Source organism: Cyclopterus lumpus, chromosome 22, assembly GCF_009769545.1.
Source record: "Cyclopterus lumpus isolate fCycLum1 chromosome 22, fCycLum1.pri, whole genome shotgun sequence".
In the NCBI taxonomy this organism is placed as follows: domain Eukaryota; kingdom Metazoa; phylum Chordata; class Actinopteri; order Perciformes; family Cyclopteridae; genus Cyclopterus; species Cyclopterus lumpus.
Window position 1 is genome coordinate 493,402 of NC_046987.1, and position 23,306 is coordinate 516,707.

General features: G+C 42.0%; 1 protein-coding gene across 2 annotated transcripts in view; it reads left to right on the forward strand.

The window, feature by feature from the left end:
* The window catches only part of adck1 (aarF domain containing kinase 1), a 93,019-nt gene that overhangs the window by 38,323 nt on the left and 31,390 nt on the right, over positions 1–23,306 (forward strand). For both annotated transcript variants that reach the window (XM_034562937.1, XM_034562938.1), the window contains exons 4-5: positions 1,056–1,259; positions 21,445–21,603. In XM_034562937.1, the coding sequence (XP_034418828.1) occupies positions 1,056–1,259; positions 21,445–21,603 (363 nt within the window). The remainder of the gene's footprint in view (positions 1–1,055; positions 1,260–21,444; positions 21,604–23,306) is intronic.

Consider the following 23,306-nt stretch of genomic DNA (forward strand, 5'->3'; position numbering starts at 1 on the left):
GCACTGAGCTCCTTTCTCCTCTCTCCTAATGGATGAATTTACATCTCTCCATTGCACATTACTAACTCTACTTCCTCCCCGGAATCTTTGTGATTTCACGTCTCATAGGCTCCATTAGACCTGGTCCGGCCTCTTTTCGCCATGCCTCGTGCCTGGTGGTCCGGCCTCCGGCCTCCTGCCATGGCCCTGCTGATTCGAGCAAGTCTAGTTGAGCCAGTAGGTGGCGCTGTGACAATGTGAAAGTTTTGAAAGATTAGTCCCAATAGTGTTGAGGTTATGAGCATTGCAAAACAAGATACGCCCTTGAGAGGTTCATTGGTCCATATATCCTTACCACAATGACATATCAAAAACATTTTGGTATATAGTAGATGATCTGGCTTCAATTATGATGGATAGAAACTTTGGTATGAATCGGACCCAGCGTGTAGGACAAGTTGCCAATTACAGTACAGTAAGCAGAGTTTAGGGGTCTGAGAGGCTTTTATGTAGAGCAGGTGGAGATGGACATGTGTGAACAATTTCAAGTCAATCGGACATTCTAGGTGAGGGTCAAACTTTGAGGGGGCGCTAGAGAGCAATTTTTTAAAACCCGTCTACGTCTATTTTCACCATGCCTGACAAGCTTGCCAAATTTGGTGAGTTTTGGGGTCTGGCAAGTACCCCCAATATGCGCCCAATGTTCTAAAATAAAAAGCGTAATAAGAATCGGAAGGATCTTCTTCTGTTGCTCTCCTGAAGGTTTCTACCCTGTTTTCCCTGAAAGGTTTTTTAAATTTTTTTGGGAGTTTTTACTGATCCGATGTGAGGTCCTGGGACAGGGATGTCGTATGTGTACAAATTTGTGATTTGGGGCTATACAAAATAAACCGAATTGAGTCTAAGATCATGAATAGTTGCATAGACAGCGTGAGGTCCAAAAAGTCAAAATTGCATAGATATCTCTTCTCAGAATGCCATAGAATTTGCTCAGTGCACCCGTGCTTCCAAGAGAAAGAAACATTTTGATTTTCTCTGCAGTCCTTGAGACTCTGTATCCTCTTTTTGACCTGTAGGTGCACCTGCGATCCGCGGAGCGTCTTCGAGACTTGTGCTGTGCAAACCGGGGTACTTTTATTAAGGTGGGCCAGCACCTCGGTGCTCTGGACTACCTGCTGCCTGAGGAGTACACGTCCACGCTGAAGGTGCTACACAGCCAAGCTCCTCAAAGCAGTATGGAGGAGATCCAGCAAGTCATCAGAGAAGACCTCGGCAAGGAGGTACGTTCAAATACTCTGGGATTCTAACATAATGGTAACAGCTCGGATTCTGAAATTAACCATGTGAGCAGAAAACTGACTCTTCATAATCTTTATTTCTTACTCAGAAAGTTCTGTCTTCTTGCTACTTGTCTTGTTCACTCCGGTTGAATGTAATAGTTTGCAAGCCGTGTTATAGTCTTCAGTGTTTCCCATTGATTACTTAGATCGTCTAGAACCGCAACAGTTTCATAATGAACTGTAAATACTTTTACACTTTTTACACTCTCGGCGGTCAGGGAGCTAATTGGTGTGGGAGGATCCACTTGTTGAACTGAACCTTTCTGTGATTGTGCGCAGAGACCAATCCTGGAAGAAGGAGACTTGTATGTACTTCCGTGAGCTTTACAGGACCATGTCTCCTTTACCATGCTATGTAGTTGCGACTTATTTGCCATGTCATCACTATTCACAAAGCACTTCTTAATTTTACTAGATTACCTTGGTGTTGTTAAATTTATCTTTTGATATCTGCTTTTTTATATTTTCCACCTGGGTATTGAAAATAATTGTATATATATATACAATAACAATATTTATACTTTTCAAGTTATTGTATAAAAGGTTTGATTCCTTATATATACCTGAGCAGTGTTCGTAGCAGACCGGATGGCATGCAGCACATGATAGAACGTTCACTGCAACCACAAGAGACTTGAGAATTGCATTGGACTTGCAAAAAAAGGACTTGTGAGCATCTCTAGGATTGACTGAAATGGGGATGAATGTACGGTAATAACTTCCATTTTCAAACAGTGCAGTGTTTGTATTGGCTGTCACATGACAGTAATACGCCATCCAATCGTTTCATTCAGCCTGATTGTAATGATTGGACGGGGTACCTGCCTGTCTGTCTGTCTACCTACCTGCCCATCTGCCTACCTGCGTGTCTACCTGCACACTCTGCCTGTTCACTTATTGTTCATCACTGTAGCCTTCCACAAGCTGCCAGCTTAGCAGTTGTGCGTAGTAGCAATAACCATGTTTATGTTCACGATAATATTGTTTTTAGTCTTGCTTGTTTCTCAAGTTTGCCAACCTTGAATTTAAGTCAGTTAAATATTCGCCTGCAATCAGTGGTGTATAGTAATGAAGTATAAATACTTTGTTACTGTACTTGGATGTCTGTGCTTTGCTTTACTATTTATATTTCTGTTGACTTTTACTTCACTACATTTTGCAAATAAAACTGATACATTTCCCCTGAAAACTTTGTTACTCGCTACAAAATCAAATCTATCTTTAGAAAACAAATTAATCATGAGACCATTGTCAGGGACTGTGGTGGAACACAGACTGCAAGCAAGCAGGTTTGGTGAATCAGTGGTCCTAGATTGCAAGTTAAATCATTTGTTAATCACGTTATTGCGCAATTGCAAACAAGTGCTCTCAAAGCCATGTGCTTTTGATTCCCAGTGGTGCCCAGGATGCTAGTTAGCAAGTGACTACATGATTAGATGACTGATTTCATGATGGAAGCAGAAATGGAAGCACCTGCTACTTCCGCAACAAACGACGGTTGTGACGAAGACCAACACCGGAGTATATCTCTATCTGGCGGGGGGGGGACAGGTGTCTGATCTTCTAATTTAGCTATACATGGTGTATGTTAGGCTAACATTCGCTAGCTATCGTAAATCAAATGAGACAATTAGTGTAGTAAACAGACCGCTACCGAGTTAGTGACCTGAGGAAGTGTTGACAGTTGTGAGATTTTGTTGATTTAGCTATTATCATTGCAGCACTAGTTGGCTAACGTTAGCTAGCTTAACGTTAGCTAGCCACCACACCATAGGATTGACAGGATCCGTGAGAGCGCAGCATTACAATTTGAACCGCGTCGGAGTGCACAGGCTGTGTGCAAACTTTGCGCACACAGCTGAACACACCTCTACCTGCCACAGCGGCCTGTGAAAGGCTATTTAGCATTGCAGGACTAGTCTTCAGCCCAAAAAGTTATTTTGAAGATGAACAGGACATTTGTCAGTTTCAAGTAATGACTGGTTTGCTACTTTTGGTGCTGCTTTAGTATTGATCATGTTTTGATATTTGAGTTGGATGATCAGATCGAGTTATGATGGTCGCTCAATTGCAGATTCAGCTTGAGCAAACCCTTTGCCTATTGTGTTCAAATCAGGTCCATAGGAGTTTACAAGGCAGGTGTCCTTTCTCAAAACACTGACCTGATGCATCAAGTTGATATTTTTTGCTGAACACAATATTATATATTTGCCCTCTATATCCTCTTGTCAGAATGAGCATACTTATAATTAATCGATTAATCGCATGATTTTTCTGTGATTAATCGCATTATCCGCCAAGAATTCAAGAATGAATTAAAAACTAGTATATTGCACACTTTTATTTTAAACTAATGTTATCAGAACATTATAACAGGCACTCTGGGAGCAACATCAAGTCTAGCTCAGGTCTAGCACAGGTCTAACACAAAAAAAACCCAAACACAGCTGTAATTTGTGTAATAATGTGATTACAGCATCAGTACTCTCCTCAGACCGACCTCTTCCTCTACAGGAATCGGTCTGCAGTCCGCTGCTCTCCACTTGGCCGAGGCATGTGTTCATTGTTCCTGCGTTGGTTTATCCACAGTTCTCCCGCACGCCGCAGTAGTCTGACGAAGTTTCACTCCATTGGTTGTTTCAATGCTGCGTAACGCCTTTAAGACATACTTCATGTGCGTAATACTTCATGCTCGTAGTACTTCATGCTCGTAGCACTCCGATGATAAGATAACTCCAGTTTACAGTGGTTACAAATAGCTTTGCTTTTATTAACTAAGCCGTCTGGTAGAGATTTTAAATGAAAATGTCCATTTAAAAGTGCATTTATCCATGTTCTCTGTCAATGTGCGCAGCAGCATTAAGCCCCTCCGAGCATTAAGCCCCTCCCAATGCAAAAAAAAAATGCGTGATGATTATTGTCGGCGTTGTCATATTGCTTTTCGGAGAATTATGATAAGGTCATAGTAGATGCAAAAGTATACTTATGCACAATACATTATGTTGAACGAACATACCCAATTATTTTCAACAGAATAAACTTCAAAATTCTGGCACTTTGCTTTTTTATTAACAGCATTTACTTGTACTTTTACTTTCAATACTTAAGTACATTTAATATAAGAAAATTCATTTTCACAGTAAGGTATCTTTACTTTTACTCAAGTATTGCTTTTGGGTACTTTATTTATTAAACGAGGACAAAGCTTTAAATACTTTTTTTTTTTTATTACGGTGATTTTTGACAAACCATACACAAACAGCCAAACAGGGGTCTCAGGACGGAGAGAGAGAGTCCACCTGAGACCAAAGGGCCTTTTAACCCTCTGGGGTGCCCATCATGTGGGAGCAACATATCATGTGGGAGCAACATGTTCACTGGGGAGTGCCCTCTACCGGGCACTCCCCAGTGAACATGTTGCTCCCCACATGATACAGACCCAGTCTGCAATTTCCTGCACTTTACACCAAGATAGTGAAATATGTACTATCTGGGTGTATTTGTCACGGGTGTAGCCACAGGAACAGGACCCCAAACGCCAACAACGTCAAAAGCAACTTTATTCCAAGCAGGAGAATCACAAACAACGGCCTCACACACGTGATCATAACAGGACAAACTGACAAAGGGGAAAGACACAAACAGGGTTTAAATACTCAGGGCTGGTGCAGGTGATTGACACAGGAGGAAACAATCAGGGACATGGCAGACAATCACAGGGACAGGAAGTGCAGGGAAACAGAGGACACGAGAGACAGGGACTACAACATAAAACAGGAAACACAACACATACTACAGATCCTTACAGTATTGGTCATTGTGGCTGCGGTTGTTGTTGATTTTTATTTTGATAGCACTAGAATTAAGTGTGTAATTGGAAGGGGCATACACAGGAGATGCTGATCAAAGCAGGAAGGGGTCGGACCTCTACATTCGTTCTCACATGTATTGTACAATTGTGTGACTACACTTTTTGTTTGTTTTCTTAGTTCTTTTACTGCATTTCTTCTCATCAACGTACAGTGAACACACTCAGGACATTTGATTAATGTCTGTCAAAGTGGTTTAGAACTCAGGGAGCAGCTTAGTGAGGCTCGCCAAATGGCGGGAAGGCCGGGAAGGGATCCGGTGATTCTGAAGAAATAAAACCTGCGATCGCCAAGTCCAATTCTGTTTGTGTCTGCATCTTCTGCATGCCTCCACCCTACTATGAATGGCCACCATAAACAAAAACAGGGAGCTTATCTTCAGTCCTAGTTGAGTCCTAGATCTCATATAAATAATTAGAAACCGGTAGAATGTGCTAATAAGAGGAATCTAATCTGCAATCCCATTCAACTCAAATTGCTCCCTTGTAACTTAAAGACACTTCTATAGAATATTCTCCTCTTCTTTGTGTTTTTTAGATTAAGGTGTGCATTCAGCATGATTTCTTCCTGTATCTGTGCAGGATGTCATTATCCTTGAAAAGATGGTAATATAGCTTGTCTGTCTAGAAAGAGGGCAGCAGAGTTAATTAGCCCTCCTCCCCTCTGGAGTGGTAAGAGAAGAAGTGACACTGATGAGCAGTGCCAGGCAGCTCTGGAGTCAGGGGAGCAGCTTCAGCATCATTTCTGTTTGCCTTTTTAACATGTGTATGCATTCTCATGTCTGCTTCTCATATTCTCATATACGAGTAGTGAGTCATGGCATTTTCAGCACCATTTGTGATGACATATGCATTCCCACTGTGCATGGATGTGGAGCTTTGTCTGAGTTCTGGCTGTCATTTCTCCTTTTCAGTGAAACTGCTGAAAGGCCAGCTTGTGCAATATATCGTTTTACCGAAAAATAATCTTCCAGTCCAAATATTGCACTTATTTGCTGCTGAGGCATTACAAAAGAAAACACGAGTACATGTACATCTGTTCATGTAGATTCAGGAAGTGGCAGTATAAGTGTGATTCCTCACGATAAGCCAACAAATGAAACATGGTATTGAACCTTTTTATTGATGGTGTTATGTTTTGTAACTACATCGGTCAGACTGGATCCTTCTGCTTAAATCATCAGTTTTACTTAACTTATTGTTCTGTTTTCTTTCACATAGCCAGTGTCAGTGTATGTAGCTATACAACTATACAAATAGAAGACATTTATTTAATATGAAATATTCCACAACTTTCAACAAAAGTAGGTATACAAAAAATGATGTTTAACTCCTCCCTTTTGGCAGAGAGGGACAATTAGAAATCGATGACAATGACTAATTCGAGGAATTATAACTTGAAAGTTACGGTTTGTGTGTGCTTCAACCCCAGCCTGCGAGCTGGAAGAATCATCCTGCTCTTGCAATTGCAGTGTGTGTGCTTTACTGATGACCAGACAAATAAATTTCAATTAAATTCAGTTTATTTTGTATAGCCCAATATCACAAATTACAAATTTGCCTCAGAGGGCTTTACAATCTGTACACATACGACATCCCTGTCCCAGGACCTCACATCGAATCAGGAAAAACTCCCCAAAAATAACCTTTGACAGGGAAAAAAGGGAAGAAACCTTCAGGAGAGCAACAGAGGAGGATCCCTCTCCCCGGATGGACAGAAGCAATAGATGTCATGTGTACAGAATGAACAGCATTTACAAAGTTACATAAACACATTACATGAATATGACAATGTATGAATGGAACTCCAATCCATGAAACAGAAGGAGGTAGGGGGGGGGGCATCAGCAGGGCCAACGCGGGAGGCCGGCTCACCAGGCATCAGACACCTCCAGGTCCAATGGACCCTATGAGACGTGAAGTCACAACGACTCCGGGGAGGAAGCAGAGTTAATAAGGTGCAATGGAGAGATGTAAATTCATCCATAAGGAGAGAGAGAAGATGAGATAGGTGCTCAGTGTATCCTAAAACATCCCCCAGCAGCCTATAAGCCTATAGCAGCATATCAAGGGGCTCGACCAGGGCAAACCTGATTCAGCCCTAACTATAAGCACTATCAAACAGGAAAGTCTTAAGTCTATTCTTGAATGAGGTGACTGTGTCTGCCTCCCGGACTGAAAGTGGAAGCTGGTTCCATAAAAGAGGAGCTTGATAACTGAAGGCTCTTGCTCCCATCCTACTTTTTAGGACTCTAGGAACCACAAGTAGCCCCGCATTTAGTGAGTGCAGCTCTCTAGTGGGGCAATATGGTACTACAAGCTCCTTAAGATATGATGGTGCATCACCAATCAAGGCTTTGTAGGTGAGGAGAAGAATTTTAAATATGATTCTTGATTTTACAGGGAGCCAGTGCAGAACAGCTAATACAGGAGGAATGTGATCTCTTTTCTTAGTTTTTGTGAGTACACGAGCTGCAGCATTCTGGATCAACTGGAGAGATTTAAGAGATTTATTAGAGCAGCCTGATAATAAGGAGTTGCAGTAATCTAGTCTTGAAGTAACAAACGCGTGAACCAGCTTTTCTGCATCTTTTTGAGACAAGATGTGCCTGATTTTTGAAATGTTACGTAGATGAAAAAATGCAATCCTTGAGATTTGCTTAACGTGGGAGTTAAGGACAAGTCTCGGTCAAAGATAATGCCTAGATTCTTTACAGTGGTGTTGGATGCCAGGGAAATGCCATCTACAGAAACCACATCACCAGATAATTGATCTCTGAGGCGTTCAGGGCCCAGTAAAATAACTTCAGTTCTGTCTGAGTTTAACATCATGAAGTTGCAGGTCATCCATGTTTTTATGTCTTTAAGACATTCTTGAATTTTAGCGAGCTGGTTGATCTCCTCTGGTTTGATCGATAGATATAATTGAGTATCGTCTGCATAGCAATGAAAGTTTATGCAGTGTTTCCTGATAATATTGCCCAAAGGAAGCATATATGAGGTAAATAAAATTGGTCCAAGCACAGAACCTTGTGGAACTCCGTGATTAACGTTGGTGGTTATTGAGGCTTCATCGTTTACAAATGCAAATTGAGATTGATCTGATAAATAGGATTTAAACCAACTTAGTGCGGTACCTGAAATGCCAATCGACTGATCCAGTCTCTGTAATAGGATGTCATGATCAATGGTGTCGAACGCAGCACTAAGGTCTAATAATACCAGTACGGAGATGAGTCCTTTATCTGATGCAATTAGGAGGTCATTTGTAATTTTCACCAGTGCTGTCTCTGTGCTGTGGTGTTTTCTAAATCCTGACTGAAACTCCTCAAATAAACTATTCTGATGTAGAAAGTTGCACAACTGATTTGCGACTACTTTCTCAAGGATCTTAGAGAGGAAGGGAAGGTTAGAGATTGGTCTGTAGTTAGCCAACAGCTCTGGATTAAGAGTGGGCTTCTTCAGGAGAGGTTTAATTACAGCTACTTTGAAGGAATGTGGTACATGCCCTGTTAGCAAAGACACATTAACAAAATATACCAGAACGAGAGAAGTTGTTCGGCTTTATTCTTCCTCCAGGAGGCATCCCGAACCATCTCAGCTGACTTTCGACACGAAGGAGTAGCGGCTTAACTCCAAGTTCCCTCCTGATGTCCAAGCTCCTTACCCTATCTCTAAGGCTGAGCCCGGCCTCCCTACAGAGGAAACTCATTTTGGCAGCTTGTAGCCGCAACCTCGTTCTTTCGGTCACTACCCAGAGTTCGTGACCATAGGTGAGGGTCAGAACGTAGACGGACCAGTAAATTGAGAGCTTTGCCTTCCAGCTCAGCTCCCTCTTCACCAAGACGGTCCAGTGCAACGCCTGTTTTACTGCTGCAGCCGCACTCGTGGACAAGACCCCAAGATACCACAACAATTCTCCCTTCTAATCAAACCTAAGGGAAAAAATACAATCTGATATTGTGTTGAGTCCCTGCTTAATATGATTGAAACCACCAAGAATGGCAAATGTGAAACAGTCATAAAAGAAACCAAACAGTCAGTTGCGGACACCAAATGTTATTATTAAAGCAAATTCAATGCGGTATACGTATAATTCCATCCCCGGCTCCCAACGTAAATCCTTCTGTGTGCATTTGTAAATCAAATTTATATGTAAATTGTTCTGTGCACATTTGTGAATCTTTGTGTTTGCATTTGTGAGTCTCTCTGTGTGCATTTGCAATTATTGAGACCGATCTGACCCCATAATAATCAGACAACAAAAGTTCAGTGCACACCATGAATATATTGAAAGTACTTAACTAACTAACTAACTAATTAACAATATTTGGCCTTCAAGAAGCATCCAGTATTATCCAGAAATGTCTTGGCTACAGTATAACTGGGGAGATGCTGGTAAGGATAAAAACAACACTGAAATATACAGGCATACATGATCTTAGGTCTCAGCAGAAGATGCTACAGATAAATGAGCTGAAGGGAGGCAGGTGTGTAGACTGGGAGGGATGATGAGCCGATTGCAGGCAGCAGAAACAGGATCCAGGAAGGAAGACCAGACCACGCCAACACACAAAGACAGAGATAGACAGACAGACAAACAAATAAAACAGAAGAAATTAGGAGTAACGGTCTGCTACCTTTAACCTGAGCCTGATATTTAGACAGTTATACAGGAATGTTAGAGTGGAGACTTTGATTTCCTCTCCTCAATAAAGCAATCACTCTCATTTATTCTCTTCTGTGCTGTAATGATGTATGTGTCTTCACCCAGCTGGGGCCAGCTGCCAACAGCCTAAATGCCCACCTTGCCACACTGACACAAACACCGATGTGTTGCCATTCAACTGTGAGGCCTCGGAGGCCATTTTATTTGTGCCATAACTCATTTCAGGGAACGTATTTCACTGCGGGTCTGCCTTCTGGGAGCCAGGCCCACACGCACGCATTACCATGTTTATTAACTCCACTGCTGAGATTAGCATAAGCAGTGACTGGGTGGTATGAACCAGAGGCTACAGGCCAGACACTGGTGACACAACCAGGACTACAAACACTGCAAACATGACGGTGTCAACTTTTTTTGTTGTGTCTAAAAGTTATCAAAATAATACAAAAATATTGATGTTTAGATTTCACTGGGATTTCTCTGATTTCATGCTGCTGCTTCAAGTGACAAGCCCACCTGAGAAATTACACATTTCCTTAACTCATGAAAGCTCTTTGCATGTCAGATCCTATTGGATGCTCTTCGTCGTAATAGGTAGACACTGCTGGCTTCAGACAATTTCATTTCAGTTAGCATATCTGCATAATGAATAACTCAGCTGTTGCCACACAGGATCCCATGCTGCTTGCCTAATTCATCATCTGATGGCATTTTCTACAGGGCGCATGTTCAGCCTCTATACCTGATGGACCAACATCGTGTTCAAATTAGCCCTTTTTATGTTTCAATAGGTACAAACAGCTAGCTAAGCATGCTACATACTGGACTGTGCTAGATAATGAAGAATGAGGCCAATGCAGTAAGAGACCTTAGTCTTGATTGCAGTGGAAAGACAGATGGTGTTGGACAATAAGATATCACTAAGAGGTTCATTACTGTTTGAATACACGACTTACCTTCCACCTGGCATCTGTAAGATATGTTCAGAACTCTAGTCCCATGGCCGCAGGAAATTCAGGATTCAATGAATTAAAGTTTAACAATATTTAATGGCAAAGATAATACTCATATAGCGTTCACGGCCGTGGGGCCAGAAAGGAAAAACTCTCCACAGACGGACTGCTGCTCCCAGGGAGCGCCAGCCCGGGGCTGTCTCGAGACTTCCAGTCCAGTAGAACCATCCCCCCAGTACAAATGCTTGGCTATTAGTAAGATCATGCAAATGAATTCACACCTAAGGGTTAGTTTTATTGGTCAGTTCAAAGAATGCCGGCGTTCTGTTTGCTAAGCTAATTAATAAGCTGGCGGGGTCAAAGTTCACACATCCGGTCAGGGACCGGAAGTTCCCCTTCAGAATAAAACCTATTATCCTGCCTTCAGAATAAAAGCAACATATCAGGTTTCAATCGGCATCCATTTTAACTATTGTCTAAACAATAAAACATTCATTCTCATGCAGCATACAGTCAATCATTACATTTGTCATTAACAAACAGAATAAAACAGTGATCCTCTCTATGTTTCATAATACATTCCTCCAGAATATTCCTCATAATATCCCAAATTAATTATCATAACTTTCTTTATGTATTAATTTAAAACATAAACTTTCTTATCTACATGTCTACAATCCACTACAACTCAACACATCCTACAACTTGGAAACTGCTTGTGAAAGTTTGACATGAGGCTGTTTTGATTGTCTATATGCTGTGTTCACAATTATTAGGCAAGTGAGTATTTTGACCATATCATAATTTGTATGCATATTTTCCAACTCTAAGCTGTATACACTCGAATGCCTATTCTACTTAAGCATATCAGGTTATGTGTATTTGTGTAATGCCCTCATTGTGGCCTATGGATATCAAAACCATATGTCAAGGTGTGAATAAATATTAGGCAGCTTCTTTTCCTCATGCAAAATGGGCCAACAAAAAGATTTAACTGACTCTGAAAAGTAAAACATTGTAAAGAGTCTTTCAGAGGGATGCAGCACTCTTAAAATTGCTAAGATACCGGGGCGTGATCACAGAACCATCAAACGTTTTGTTGCAAATAGTCAACAGAGTCGCAAGAAACGTGTTTTTAGAAGATACTTCTAACTAGATACTGCAGTGGTCCAGGAAAAAGTTGAATCTTTCAAGAAGACCATGTTTTTTATGCAGGACAATGCTCCATTGCATGCATGGAAGTCCTTCTCTGCGTGGCTAGCCAATAAAGGCCTTAAAGATGAACGAATAATGACATGGCCCCCTTCCTCACCTGACCTAAACGCGATTGACAACTTGTGGGCTCTTCTTAAACTGGAGATTTACGGTGAACAGTCCACCTCTCTGAACAGTGTCTGGGAAGCTGTGGTTGCTGCTGCGCAAAAAGTTGATCGTCAACAGATCAGGAAACTGACAGAATCCATTAATGGAAGGTTTATTGCTGTTATTTACACAAAGGGTGGCTATATTGGTCTTAGATTTATTTTGTTAAATGTCAGACATGTTTATTTATAAATACTGAGTTGTTTGTTTATTATTCTCACTTTAACCGATGAAAATAAAAGAGTGAGATGGGAACATTTTCGTTTTTCAGTTAGTTACATAATAATTCTGCAAACTAATATGTACCCAATAATTATGCACACATAGATATTCTCCTAAGTAAGCCAAAACCACACTTTTACTGTCTTAAATATTTAGGTTTGAGGTTTATTAACATTTTGGTTTGACTGAGAGCACTGTAGTAGTTCAATAATAAAATGAATCCCCAACTACAACTTGCCTAATAATTGTGCACACAGTGTTTACAGAAGTGGACCCACTCATCAAGGCTATTCCCTGTTCTTCTGTTCATATGCATTTCCTTTTACTGGTCAAAAGTGTATGTTCCAAATTGTTGCATGAACCAAGTTACCCTTTTTTGTGATGGCACAACATTCTCACAGCTGTTCTCCTGGTATCTCTCCGAAGTGTAGTACATTAGTGGTAAATCATGAGCGAGACCCATCCTCTTGTTGGTTTGTCTGGTGAAAGCCAGCATCAGTGGTGCTGAGAATAACTCCACATACTTAAAGTATGCGTGGGAGTAGAAGCTGCATGCTGCCTGTGAAGCATCCAAAAGCATACTGTTATATTGATCTAATGACTCCAGATCCTCTGGGAAGCCTCTTTAACCTTCAAACCCACATACATAGTTATGTGTGTGTTCTGTGTGTGCACAGATATGAGAGGAGACTAATGAGAGACTACCTGTGCTCAAAGGGAACACTGGGGGCTTAATGCGAGGTGTCCAGTGCGGTGATGGAAGTTTGTGGGTGGGCAGCAACTTTATATCAGCCTGTATGTTAAGGTTATAATAAATACAGATTAGCTCTGACAGCACCAAGGCTGATGTATTAAAGCTTTAAACACAGCACATGGTCCATGTGATCGGTATCAGGAGCCAGAGTCTTTTTCTGACTCCCACTGTTCCCAGTATACTAATTTGTTTCCTCTTTCTGTCACTGTCATGGGTTTGCTTTGTGCGGCTACAAAGTTAAGTACCATGATCGCTAGTTCCACTTATTAATGTGTAGTGTGAAATGAACTGGGAGACAGTGTTTCCTCCTGTGACAAAAAAGACAGCAGCATTTGTTCTAACACTATGAAGCCACCTAAACTTCAGTCTTTAACTTCACAACGTATGTGTCTTAACTACAATAACGACTGAATTGATGAATGTCAACAGTTACTTTTAGTTTGGCATGGGAAAGAACACCAAACTCCTGGACGGAAGTCCAGCAGTTCAGAGGTTGCAGCCATGCTGCTCACACAGGCGGTGTGGCTGCTCTGTCCTGTTCGCGTGAGCGCCCAAATGAAAAGCTACAGGTTCTTAAGTACTTCCTTAATGGCATTTCATCTTGATATTACTTATATTGTTATATTCTGCGGCCTGTCTTCCTGGAGTGGCAGGGGTACAGACCTGTGCTACCCTCCACTATTATGGGGAATGTCCGCTCCTTGGCTAATAAGACTAAGCTGTCGGCCCACTTGAGGTACGTTTGCCAATTTCGACAGAGCAGCCTGCTGTGTTTTACGGAGACCTGGCTGTCTGACAGGATACCAGAGTCCCATTTGACGATGGAGGGATTTTCACTACATAGGATGGACAGAGACCCAGCAAAGACTGGGAAAAAACAAGGTGGAGGTGTTTGCCTTTACGTGAATGACTGGTAGTGTCATCCTGGTCATGTCACGGTGAAAGAGAGCGTTTGTGATCTGAACATTGAGCTGCTCGTGGTAAGTTGCTGACCGTACTATTTGCCCAGGCAGTTCTCTCACATGATTGTTCAAGTTGTCTATATTCCTATTGGGTAACAGGAAGCTGGAAACGGAGACCGTATACAGAGAAACCGTCACACTGACTTGAGTCACATGACTTCTAATTCAATTCAATTCAGTTTATTTTGTATAGCCCAATGTCGCAAATGTTGCCTCAGAGGGCTTTACAATCTGTACACATACGACATCCCCGTCCCAGGACCTCACATCGGATCAGGAAAAACTTCCCAAAAATAACCTTTCACAGGGAAAACATCCCTCTCCCCGGATGGACAGATGCAATAGATGTCATGTTTACAGAATGAACAGCATTACAAAGTTACATAAACACATTACATGAATATGACAATGTATGAATGGAACTCCAATCCATGAAACAGAAGGAGGTAGAGAGGAGGGGGGGCGGGGCACATCAGAAGGGCCAACGCGGGAGGCCGGCTCACCAGGCATCAGACAACTCCAGGTCCAATGGACCCTATGAGACGTGAAGTCACAAAGACTCCGGGGGGGGAAGCAGAGTTAATAAGGTGCAATGGAGAGATGTAAATTCATCCATAAGGAGAGAGAGAAGAGGAGATAGGTGCTCAGTGTATCCTAAAACATCCCCCAGCAGCCTATAAGCCTATAGCAGCATATCAAGGGGCTCGACCAGGGCAAACCTGATTCAGCCCTAACTATAAGCACTATCAAACAGGAAAGTCTTAAGTCTATTCTTGAATGAGGTGACTGTGTCTGCCTCCCGGACTGAAAGTGGAAGCTGGTTCCATAAAAGAGGAGCTTGATAACTGAAGGCTCTTGCTCCCATCCTACTTTTTAGGACTCTAGGAACCACAAGTAGCCCCGCATTTAGTGAGCGCAGCTCTCTAGTGAGGCAATATGGTACTACAAGCTCTGGATTAAGAGTTGGGCTTTTTCAGGAGAGGTTTAATTACAGCTACTTTGAAGGAATGTGGTACATGGCCTGTTAGCAAAGACACATTAACAATATCCAGCACAGAGGTGCCAATTAAAGGCAACACGTCTTTAAGCAGCCTCGTTGGGATGGGGTCTAAGATACAGGTAGACGGTTTAGAAGTAGAAACCGTTGAGGACAATTGGTCTAGGTTAATGGGAGAAAAGCTATCCAAATATACACCAGGGCATACAGCTGTTTCCAAGGCCACTCCTCTTGATGACAGACCGGCAGTGGTTGAGGGCAAGAGATCATCAATCATTCCTCTAATAGTTAAAATCTTTTCATTGAAGAAGTTCATTAAGTCAGTGGTCCCCAACCTTTTTATCACCGCGGACCGGTCAACGCTTGGCAAATTTTACCGCGGCCCGGGGGGGTGTTGGTGCGGCGCGTTAGTGCACCGACCCTTTGAGAGTTACGTGCGTACGTTTTACATACAGATACACCATAAAAACTAATATAAAGTGCATGGAAATTTTTACTCACCATAATGCCAAATCAATGGGAGCCCTGCGCTTGTTTTTCTACACAGAGACGGTCCCATCTGGGAGTGATGGGAGACAATGACACCCGAAGTGTGTTGCTTATATCCAGTCTACTCCGTTGTTTTGTTTTGGTTGCTGTCACTGCAGAAAACCCCGCTTCACACAGATAGGATGTCGGAAATGGCAACAGGGTTTTCAGTGCGGTGGTGGCGATCTCAGGGTATTCTGCCATGACTTTAATCCAGAACACCGGCAGAGTTGTTGTCTGGAACATAATTTTAAGGCCGCCGTCATTTGCGATCTCCAGCAGTTGATCATCTTCTTGCACAGATATGCTAGATTCACCTGGTTTGTTGACAAATGGGTTGCGGATCCATTCCATGCCAGTTCGTGGGTCCTTTGTGGTTGGGAAGTAGCGCTCGAACTCCTTTAAAAGCAAAGACAGGTGATCGTGCACCAGCTGGGAGAATGAAGGCTCAGGCTCAGTCTCACCCAAAATCCCCGATAATGTTTGAAACATGTCCAATATGCCTCTGTTCACTCGCCGTCCCCACAAATCCAATTTGGCTTTAAATGCAGCTACTTTATCTGCCAACTTGAAGACAGTTGTCATTTTTCCTTGAAGTGACAGATTGAGTTCATTGAGCAGGTTGAATATATCGCACAGGTAAGCCAGTTTTGCGACCCATTCCTCGTCACTGAAATGTGCTGCTAGCGGTGACTTCTTTTCTGAGAGAAATCTTTGCAGCGGCTCTCTTAATTCAAAAACTCTGGCCAGCGATTTCCCTCTGGATAACCATCTTATTTCTGTGTATAAGAGAAGGCATCTGTGCTCTGCGTCCATCTCCTCACAAAGCTGCTCAAACAGGCGCGAGTTAAGGGCATGTGCTTTGACATGGTTAATAACTTAAACGACGTCAGTCAATACGCTGTTCAATTCCGGTAGCATTTTTCGGCTTGCCAGCATTTTCCTGTGAATGATACAATGCGTAGATTCACACTCAGGTGCAACCTCCTTAATCCGAGCAGTTAAACCAGACAGCCGTCCGGTCATGGCAGCAGCTCCGTCTGTGCATATGCCGATACAAAAGGACCATTTCAGTTTTCCTGATATATAACCATCCAGCGACTTGAACAGTTCTGCGGCTGTGGTGTTGGTTGGCAACGATAGTGTACATAACATGTCCTCATGCACATCCTCCTGATAAAGATATCGCACATAAACAAGTAGTATTGCCTTGTTGTCAACATCTGTAGATTCATCAGCCTGGAGGGCGTACCACGGTGATGTATTAATCCTCTCCAACAATTGTGTCTCAATGTCTTCGGCTATTTCCTCAATGCGCCGAGTCACGGTACTAGCCGACAGAGGCACCTGTGCTATCTTTTTAACAGCGGCCTCCCCTAGAAGTTCACGGCAAATGTCTTTAGTGGAGGGCAAGATCAATTCTTCACCAATAGTGAATGGCTTTTTAGCCTTAGCAATACGGTTAGCCACTAAGTATGACGCTCTAAGTGCATTCGCATTTACTGATGTGGTGGCCCTCAGTAATTTCTTCTGTCCTTCGTGTTCCTGTTTTTTTCTTTCAAAATACTCCAGGGGCTTGTCTTTTAATCCAGGGTGCCTGGTCTCCAAGTGGCGAAGCAGTTTTGAAGGCTTCATTGCCTCATTAGCAAGCCGGTCGCCGCATATTATGCAGAGCGGGCTTGGAATATGGGAATCACCTGCCGCGATAAACCCATATTTTAAGTAGGTCTCCTGGTATTGTCTGGTAAAAGTTTTCTTTTTCTTTGAACTCGTAGGCTCTTCTTCTGTCTCTTCACTAGACCTTTTCCCTTTCGCAAAAAAAATATCCAAAGACGTCTGTTTCTTACTCATTTTGCTAGCTTGTGGGTTAAAATTGGGCGCACAAGTGACCGGGATGCAAACGAGCGAATCCGGTCATTTTTCAAAATAAAAGGTTTTTCAAAATAAAAGATCGTTCATACTCTGATAATAAATAAAACGGAAATTATTAATTATTTCTTGTGCGGCCCGGTACCAATTGATCCACGGACCGGTACCGGTCCGCGGCCCGGGGGTTGGGGACCACTGCATTAAGTCATTACTACTGAGGTCTATAGGAATACACGGCTCCACAGAGCTGTGATTCTCTGTCAGCCTGGCTACAGTGCTAAAGAGTACCCTGGGGTTGTTCTTATTTTGCTCTATTACTGATGAGTAATAGGCTGCTCTGGCATTACGGAGAGCCTTTTTATATGTTTTAAGGCTATCTCGCCAAACTAAGCGTGATTCTTCCAGATTGGTGGAATGCCATATGCTTTCGAGCTTTCGTGAAGTTTGCAGTAGGTCGCGGGTCTGAGGGTTATACCAGGGCGCAAACCTCCTTTGCCTCACCGTCTTTTTCTTCAGTGGAGCTATCGAGTCTAGTGTCATTCTCAGTGAGCCTGTAGCACTATCGACAATATGATCAATCTGGGAAGGACTAAAGTTAGCACAGGAGTCCTCTGTCACATTGAGACATGGTATTGAATCAAATGCAGAAGGAATCGCTTCTTTAAATTTAGCTACAGCACTATGAGTTAGACATCTGGTGTAGAAACTTTTGACTAACTGTGTATACTCCGGGAGTATAAACTCAATATTTATGAGTTAATGGTCTGTTAGAAGAGGGTTCTGTGGGAAGACCTCCAAATGTTCAATGTCAATGCCATATGCAAGAACAAGGTCGATGGTGTGGCCAAAGCAGTGAGTGGGTTTCTGTACTCTCTGACAGAAGCCAATCGAGTCCAACAATGAGATAAATGCAGCACTAAGGAAATCATTATCAATATCCACATGAATATTAAAATCTGCTACAATAATAACCTTATCAGTTTTAAGGACTAAACTTGATAAAAACTCTGAAAATTCAGATATAAATTCTGAATATGGACCTGGTGGCCGGTACAGTATAACAAATAGAATTGGCTGTAATGTTTTCCAGGTTGGATGTGAAAGACTAAGAACAAGGCTTTCAAATGAGTTGTAGTTTAATTTAGGTTTAGGATTTATTAATAGGCTTGAGTCAAAGATGGCTGCTACTCCACCACCTCGGCCGGTGCCTCGAGGAATGTGAGTATTAATATGACTTGGAGGAGTTGATTAATTTAGGCTGACATATTCTTCATGGCTCAGCCAAGTTTTAGTAAGACACAATAAATCAATGTGATTGTCTGATATTATATCATTTACTAATACAGGTTTAGATGACAGAGATCTAATATTTAGGAGTCCACATTTAATTATCCTGTTTTGTTGCACTGTTGCAGTAGTGTTGTTAACCTGTATGAGGTTATTTTGTATGACTCCTCTTCTGGTTACTTTTGATTTAATTAATTTAAGTGGCCGTGGGACAGACACAGTCTCTATAGAGTTAAGGTTAAGGGTGGGTAACTGCTCGGATGGAAGTGCAGAGAAGGGTGGAAGACTACAACTCTGCTTCTGCTTCCTGATCTGAACTTCTGATGGCATTGTGATGGGACACAGAGCTGAACTGAACTTACATTAGAAACTGACTGAGAATGTTGTCAGTGTTGTGTTGTAACTTCAGTTGATAAATACAACAATTCATATTGGTAGTTCATCCAGCCTGCTCATTGCAAATTAGTTTTTTCTTGTTCATATTGTGTGCGGTTAACAAACAATTTCCTTTTCAGGTTGCAATGGAATTCTTGGTCACATCAATTTGAAAGCTGGACCAAAGTGTTTGATTTAATTCAATTACAATGAGGCCAAATAAAAAGCCTCAAGTTGTAAGTCCAGTCTGGACAGTGTTTTTCTCTCAACGCCTCAATAGGTAGATCTTGCCAAGGCAGAGGTCAGGGAACTTGGGCTTAAAAAGGTTGGTGACCACTGGTGTAGGGGAAGACGATCACTACCTTTTATGCTCCACAGTGTTTATAGTCATCTTGAAACAACTGCCAGCTCTGTTAGGATCATGTTTTTGGACTTTTATACTGCTTTTAATACAATTCTACCACACCTTTTAGCAAAAGAAATTATGACTTTTAAACTGCACAATACAACTATCGTTTGGGTCTTGGATTACTTTTTCTCTCGACCACAGTTTGTCAGGCTTGATAAAAAACTTTTTGACACTATTTTAACTAAAGCTGGAGCACCACAGGGAACAGCTTTATCCCCCTTTTTATAATCACTTTTCAGATGGCAACGCCATGTGTCCTGTAACATCCAAAGGTTCTCAGATGACACTGCCCTGGTTGGTCTGCTTACCCGAGGCAATGACCTGGCCTATCAACTGAATATTTTTTCAGCTGGTGTAATGAACATTTCTTAAAACTAAATGTTGGAAAGACTAAATAGTTGGTTATTTATTTCAGAAGGAAGAAGGAGGAGGAGTTAATTCCGGGTCAGCAGATAGAAATTGTCCAGTCATATAAATATCTTGGGGTCTATCTGGACAGTAAATTAAACTGGAAAAAGAACACTGATGCTGTAATTAAAAAGGTTCAGCGAAGACATTTCTTCTTGAGGAAGCTTAGATATTTTGATATCAGCAGAAAGCTTCTTCATGTTTGTTTTTTTATCAGGGGATCTTAGCTAGGTTCCTCTTCTATGCTGTGCTCTGCTGGGGCGGCGGCATTACTGCGGATGATTAAAACATGTTGTCTGTATAAGTCTATTGTTGTTGTGAATTTTTGGTGGTAAATTAGTTTCCCCACTGGGGATTAATAACGTTTTCTAATCTATAATCGAAAGGAATCAAATATATGCAAAATGGGAAATAAGAAAGGCCCAATGTGAGTCACGAAAAACCATTTAGCCATTTAACAGAGCATCTCTCTCTATGCTATACCCAAATGTCTCCTGCATGCTTTTACAATGGTACCTCAAAATTCAGTGCCTTCTGGTGGCATTAATGTGCTCATTAATGTGTTATTTTCTCCTCCCAGCTGCATTTCTTTCTTCGAAATTTGTAAAAAACTATGTCCGTTGAAATTTTGTTTAGGATATGGTGTAAATATTGAAGTTTGAATATGCTGTCACATTTTAAATTTACATTGCAAATTGTCAAATAAAAGCTGGTACAATGAAACAAAGAACGGTTAAAAAGTAGTTTGAAAAAAACAATTAAGTAGATTGGTTTTCAATCACTCTTAAGCTACCATCAATAGAGTCATCACTTCCTGCATGCATGTTTCACATCAAAAGCCTCCCGGCAGCTCAAAGGGCATTCGTTTTCCTGTTCCTTGTAGAAGCAATTGTAATAAAACGAAAAAAGTATACGCAGGTTGAGTATAACATGACTTGTTGTACTGATGAATGTGTACATTATACCAAAAATCATCATACAAGACGACATAGTGGTAGTGTTGAGGTTTTTTTTTCAGCAAATTAAAAGAGATGAGAACAACAAATGGGGAGGCTTCTCACTAAATGTTGATAGAGGATATTGATAATAGTGAAAGGACCATCCCTCTAATAATATCTATACTGTTTTTCTCTGAAGCCGAAGTAAATAGGGACCACTATACAAGAAGATACAGTATTGAAAGTTTCAGTAAACATTTATATTTATCTGGATGTGAGCTCAGTTTCAGTCCCCCACACTTTGGTCTTAGTCAGTTTGGTTTCAGGTCAGTCTCTGTCTGTAATTTATTTATTTACCTTTGGTTGTACAGTATCTAATAATAGTGTTGTAAATTGAGATGATCAGAATGATGATCTCACAACTATCGTACTCATACCACTTTCCCTTCCATCTTCTTTATCATTCTGATTACCCTCTGTTCCCTCTCACTCTTTTCTTTTTCCTCCCTATCTCTCTCCTGCAGCTGTCAGAGTTATTTGTTTCCTTTGAGGAGAAGCCTCAGGGTGCAGCCTCTTTAGCCCAGGTCCATAAGGCAGTGCTGCATGATGGAAGGACAGTGGCCATCAAGGTCCAACACCCCAAGGTCCAGAGACAGAGCTCCAGGGACATAGTGATGATGGAGGTGAGTCTGTGTCTCTTAATCTACTTTGAAATAAGCAAAGACGTGTTTGTGTGTCTGAGACACAGACTTGGGCACACATATGTTGTATGTTTTTCTTTCTCAACAAACTAACATGCTACTGGCAAAAAGCAAGACAATCAACTTGTCCTCACGTATCAGAACGTTATGAACAAAGCTGCTGACACTGGCACAAAGTGGGTAAAGAAGATGTAACGTTGCCTTCCTGTCCCCCCCAATAGGGTTGAAGACAAAAAAGATTCCAGACCAGTCTGTCGCTAAAACCCTTGTGGCTGGAGAAAATGGCTGCTGCATTCACTTTAACAGTCCACCAAACACTGCAGAAAGGAGAGACCTAACTGCACAGGACAGGGGATCTAGCCTCCTTTTATCGCACCAGTGCTAGAACCTTGTAACAGTCAATGGTGGATCCCGGTGTAGCTGCCTGGATGGTCTGCACAACCTGTACAAACAGACACACCCCCCTCAGACTGTCTCTCTCAAGAGTCTAGGCTGGAGAAGATGATCCAAAGTCCAGGGCTGGACCCTTCATCTGAGTCACTTCTGCATACCACAGTGCCGAGCAGCGACCTGGGGCTACAAGAATGACCGATAACTGCTACTGCCTCACCCACTCCAGCAGGAGTGATGTAAAGCAGCTCGTGTGCAAATGGGTCCTCTGCTAGGGGTGTATTGTCTTGCTGTGCCAGGGAGAATTATCGCAGGCAGTGGGCGCAACGTCGGTTGGCGAACATATGCACTTCTACTTTTCCAAACCGAGTACAAATCTGCTTCTCCACCTCAGAGTCAAGCCTCCACTCGTCTGGTAGAGGTCAAACTCTAGATATGAGGTCAGCACCACTATTCTTTAGTCCTGGAATGTGGATAATAGGTTCTACGCTGTCAACTGGTCCGTGGAATGGACTGTGCCTTGCTTGTTGACATAGGCCACCCCACGGTGCAGTCGTCAGTCCTCACTATCATGTGCCTTCCCCATGTCAGGGCTAAATGGTCATACACCTTAACCATACTTGTGGGCAACTGTGGCTAAGTAGTAGAGCCTTCAGAGCCCATGTTGTCTCTGAAGGTTCTCCGTATGTCAGGACTTCACTAATTTGCTTTCTTTAACCATTTTTGTTTTAGGATTTAATGACCTTAGATTTTCTAATTCCATTATAATTTCTGATCATCCACCGACTGACTGATCAGTCAGCAATATATTGAGTATGTTTTCTAAGAAGTAAAGAAGTGCCCTTGATAAATCAGTGATTTATAGATTGATTGATTGATTGATTGATTGATTGATTGATTACAGTAAACAGTATGGCTATTGAGCAATGAACGGAGGACGCCTCATATAAAAATAATCAGTAACTCAAAACAGTGGTGCTGACCTCATGTCCAGTGGCAGATACCTACAAGACTAGTGGAGGCTTCATTACAAGGTGGTGAAGAAGATTTTTAGACCTGGTGTGGTAGGTGCTTGCTTTTGACCCAGTTGATTACAAACCCCAACTTGGTTAGGTGTAATATATGTAAAACAAAGCCCATTTTATGGACTTGGCTATGACTATAAGGTTGTTGAGATAAAAAGAAAACACTCATGCTACTGTGGCGTAGTGGCTGCAGAGACGTGTAGACACCCTCTGCTGAGGGTGCAGGGGCCCAAGGAATAGCAGAATGGCAGCCTAATGCTGCGTTTATAC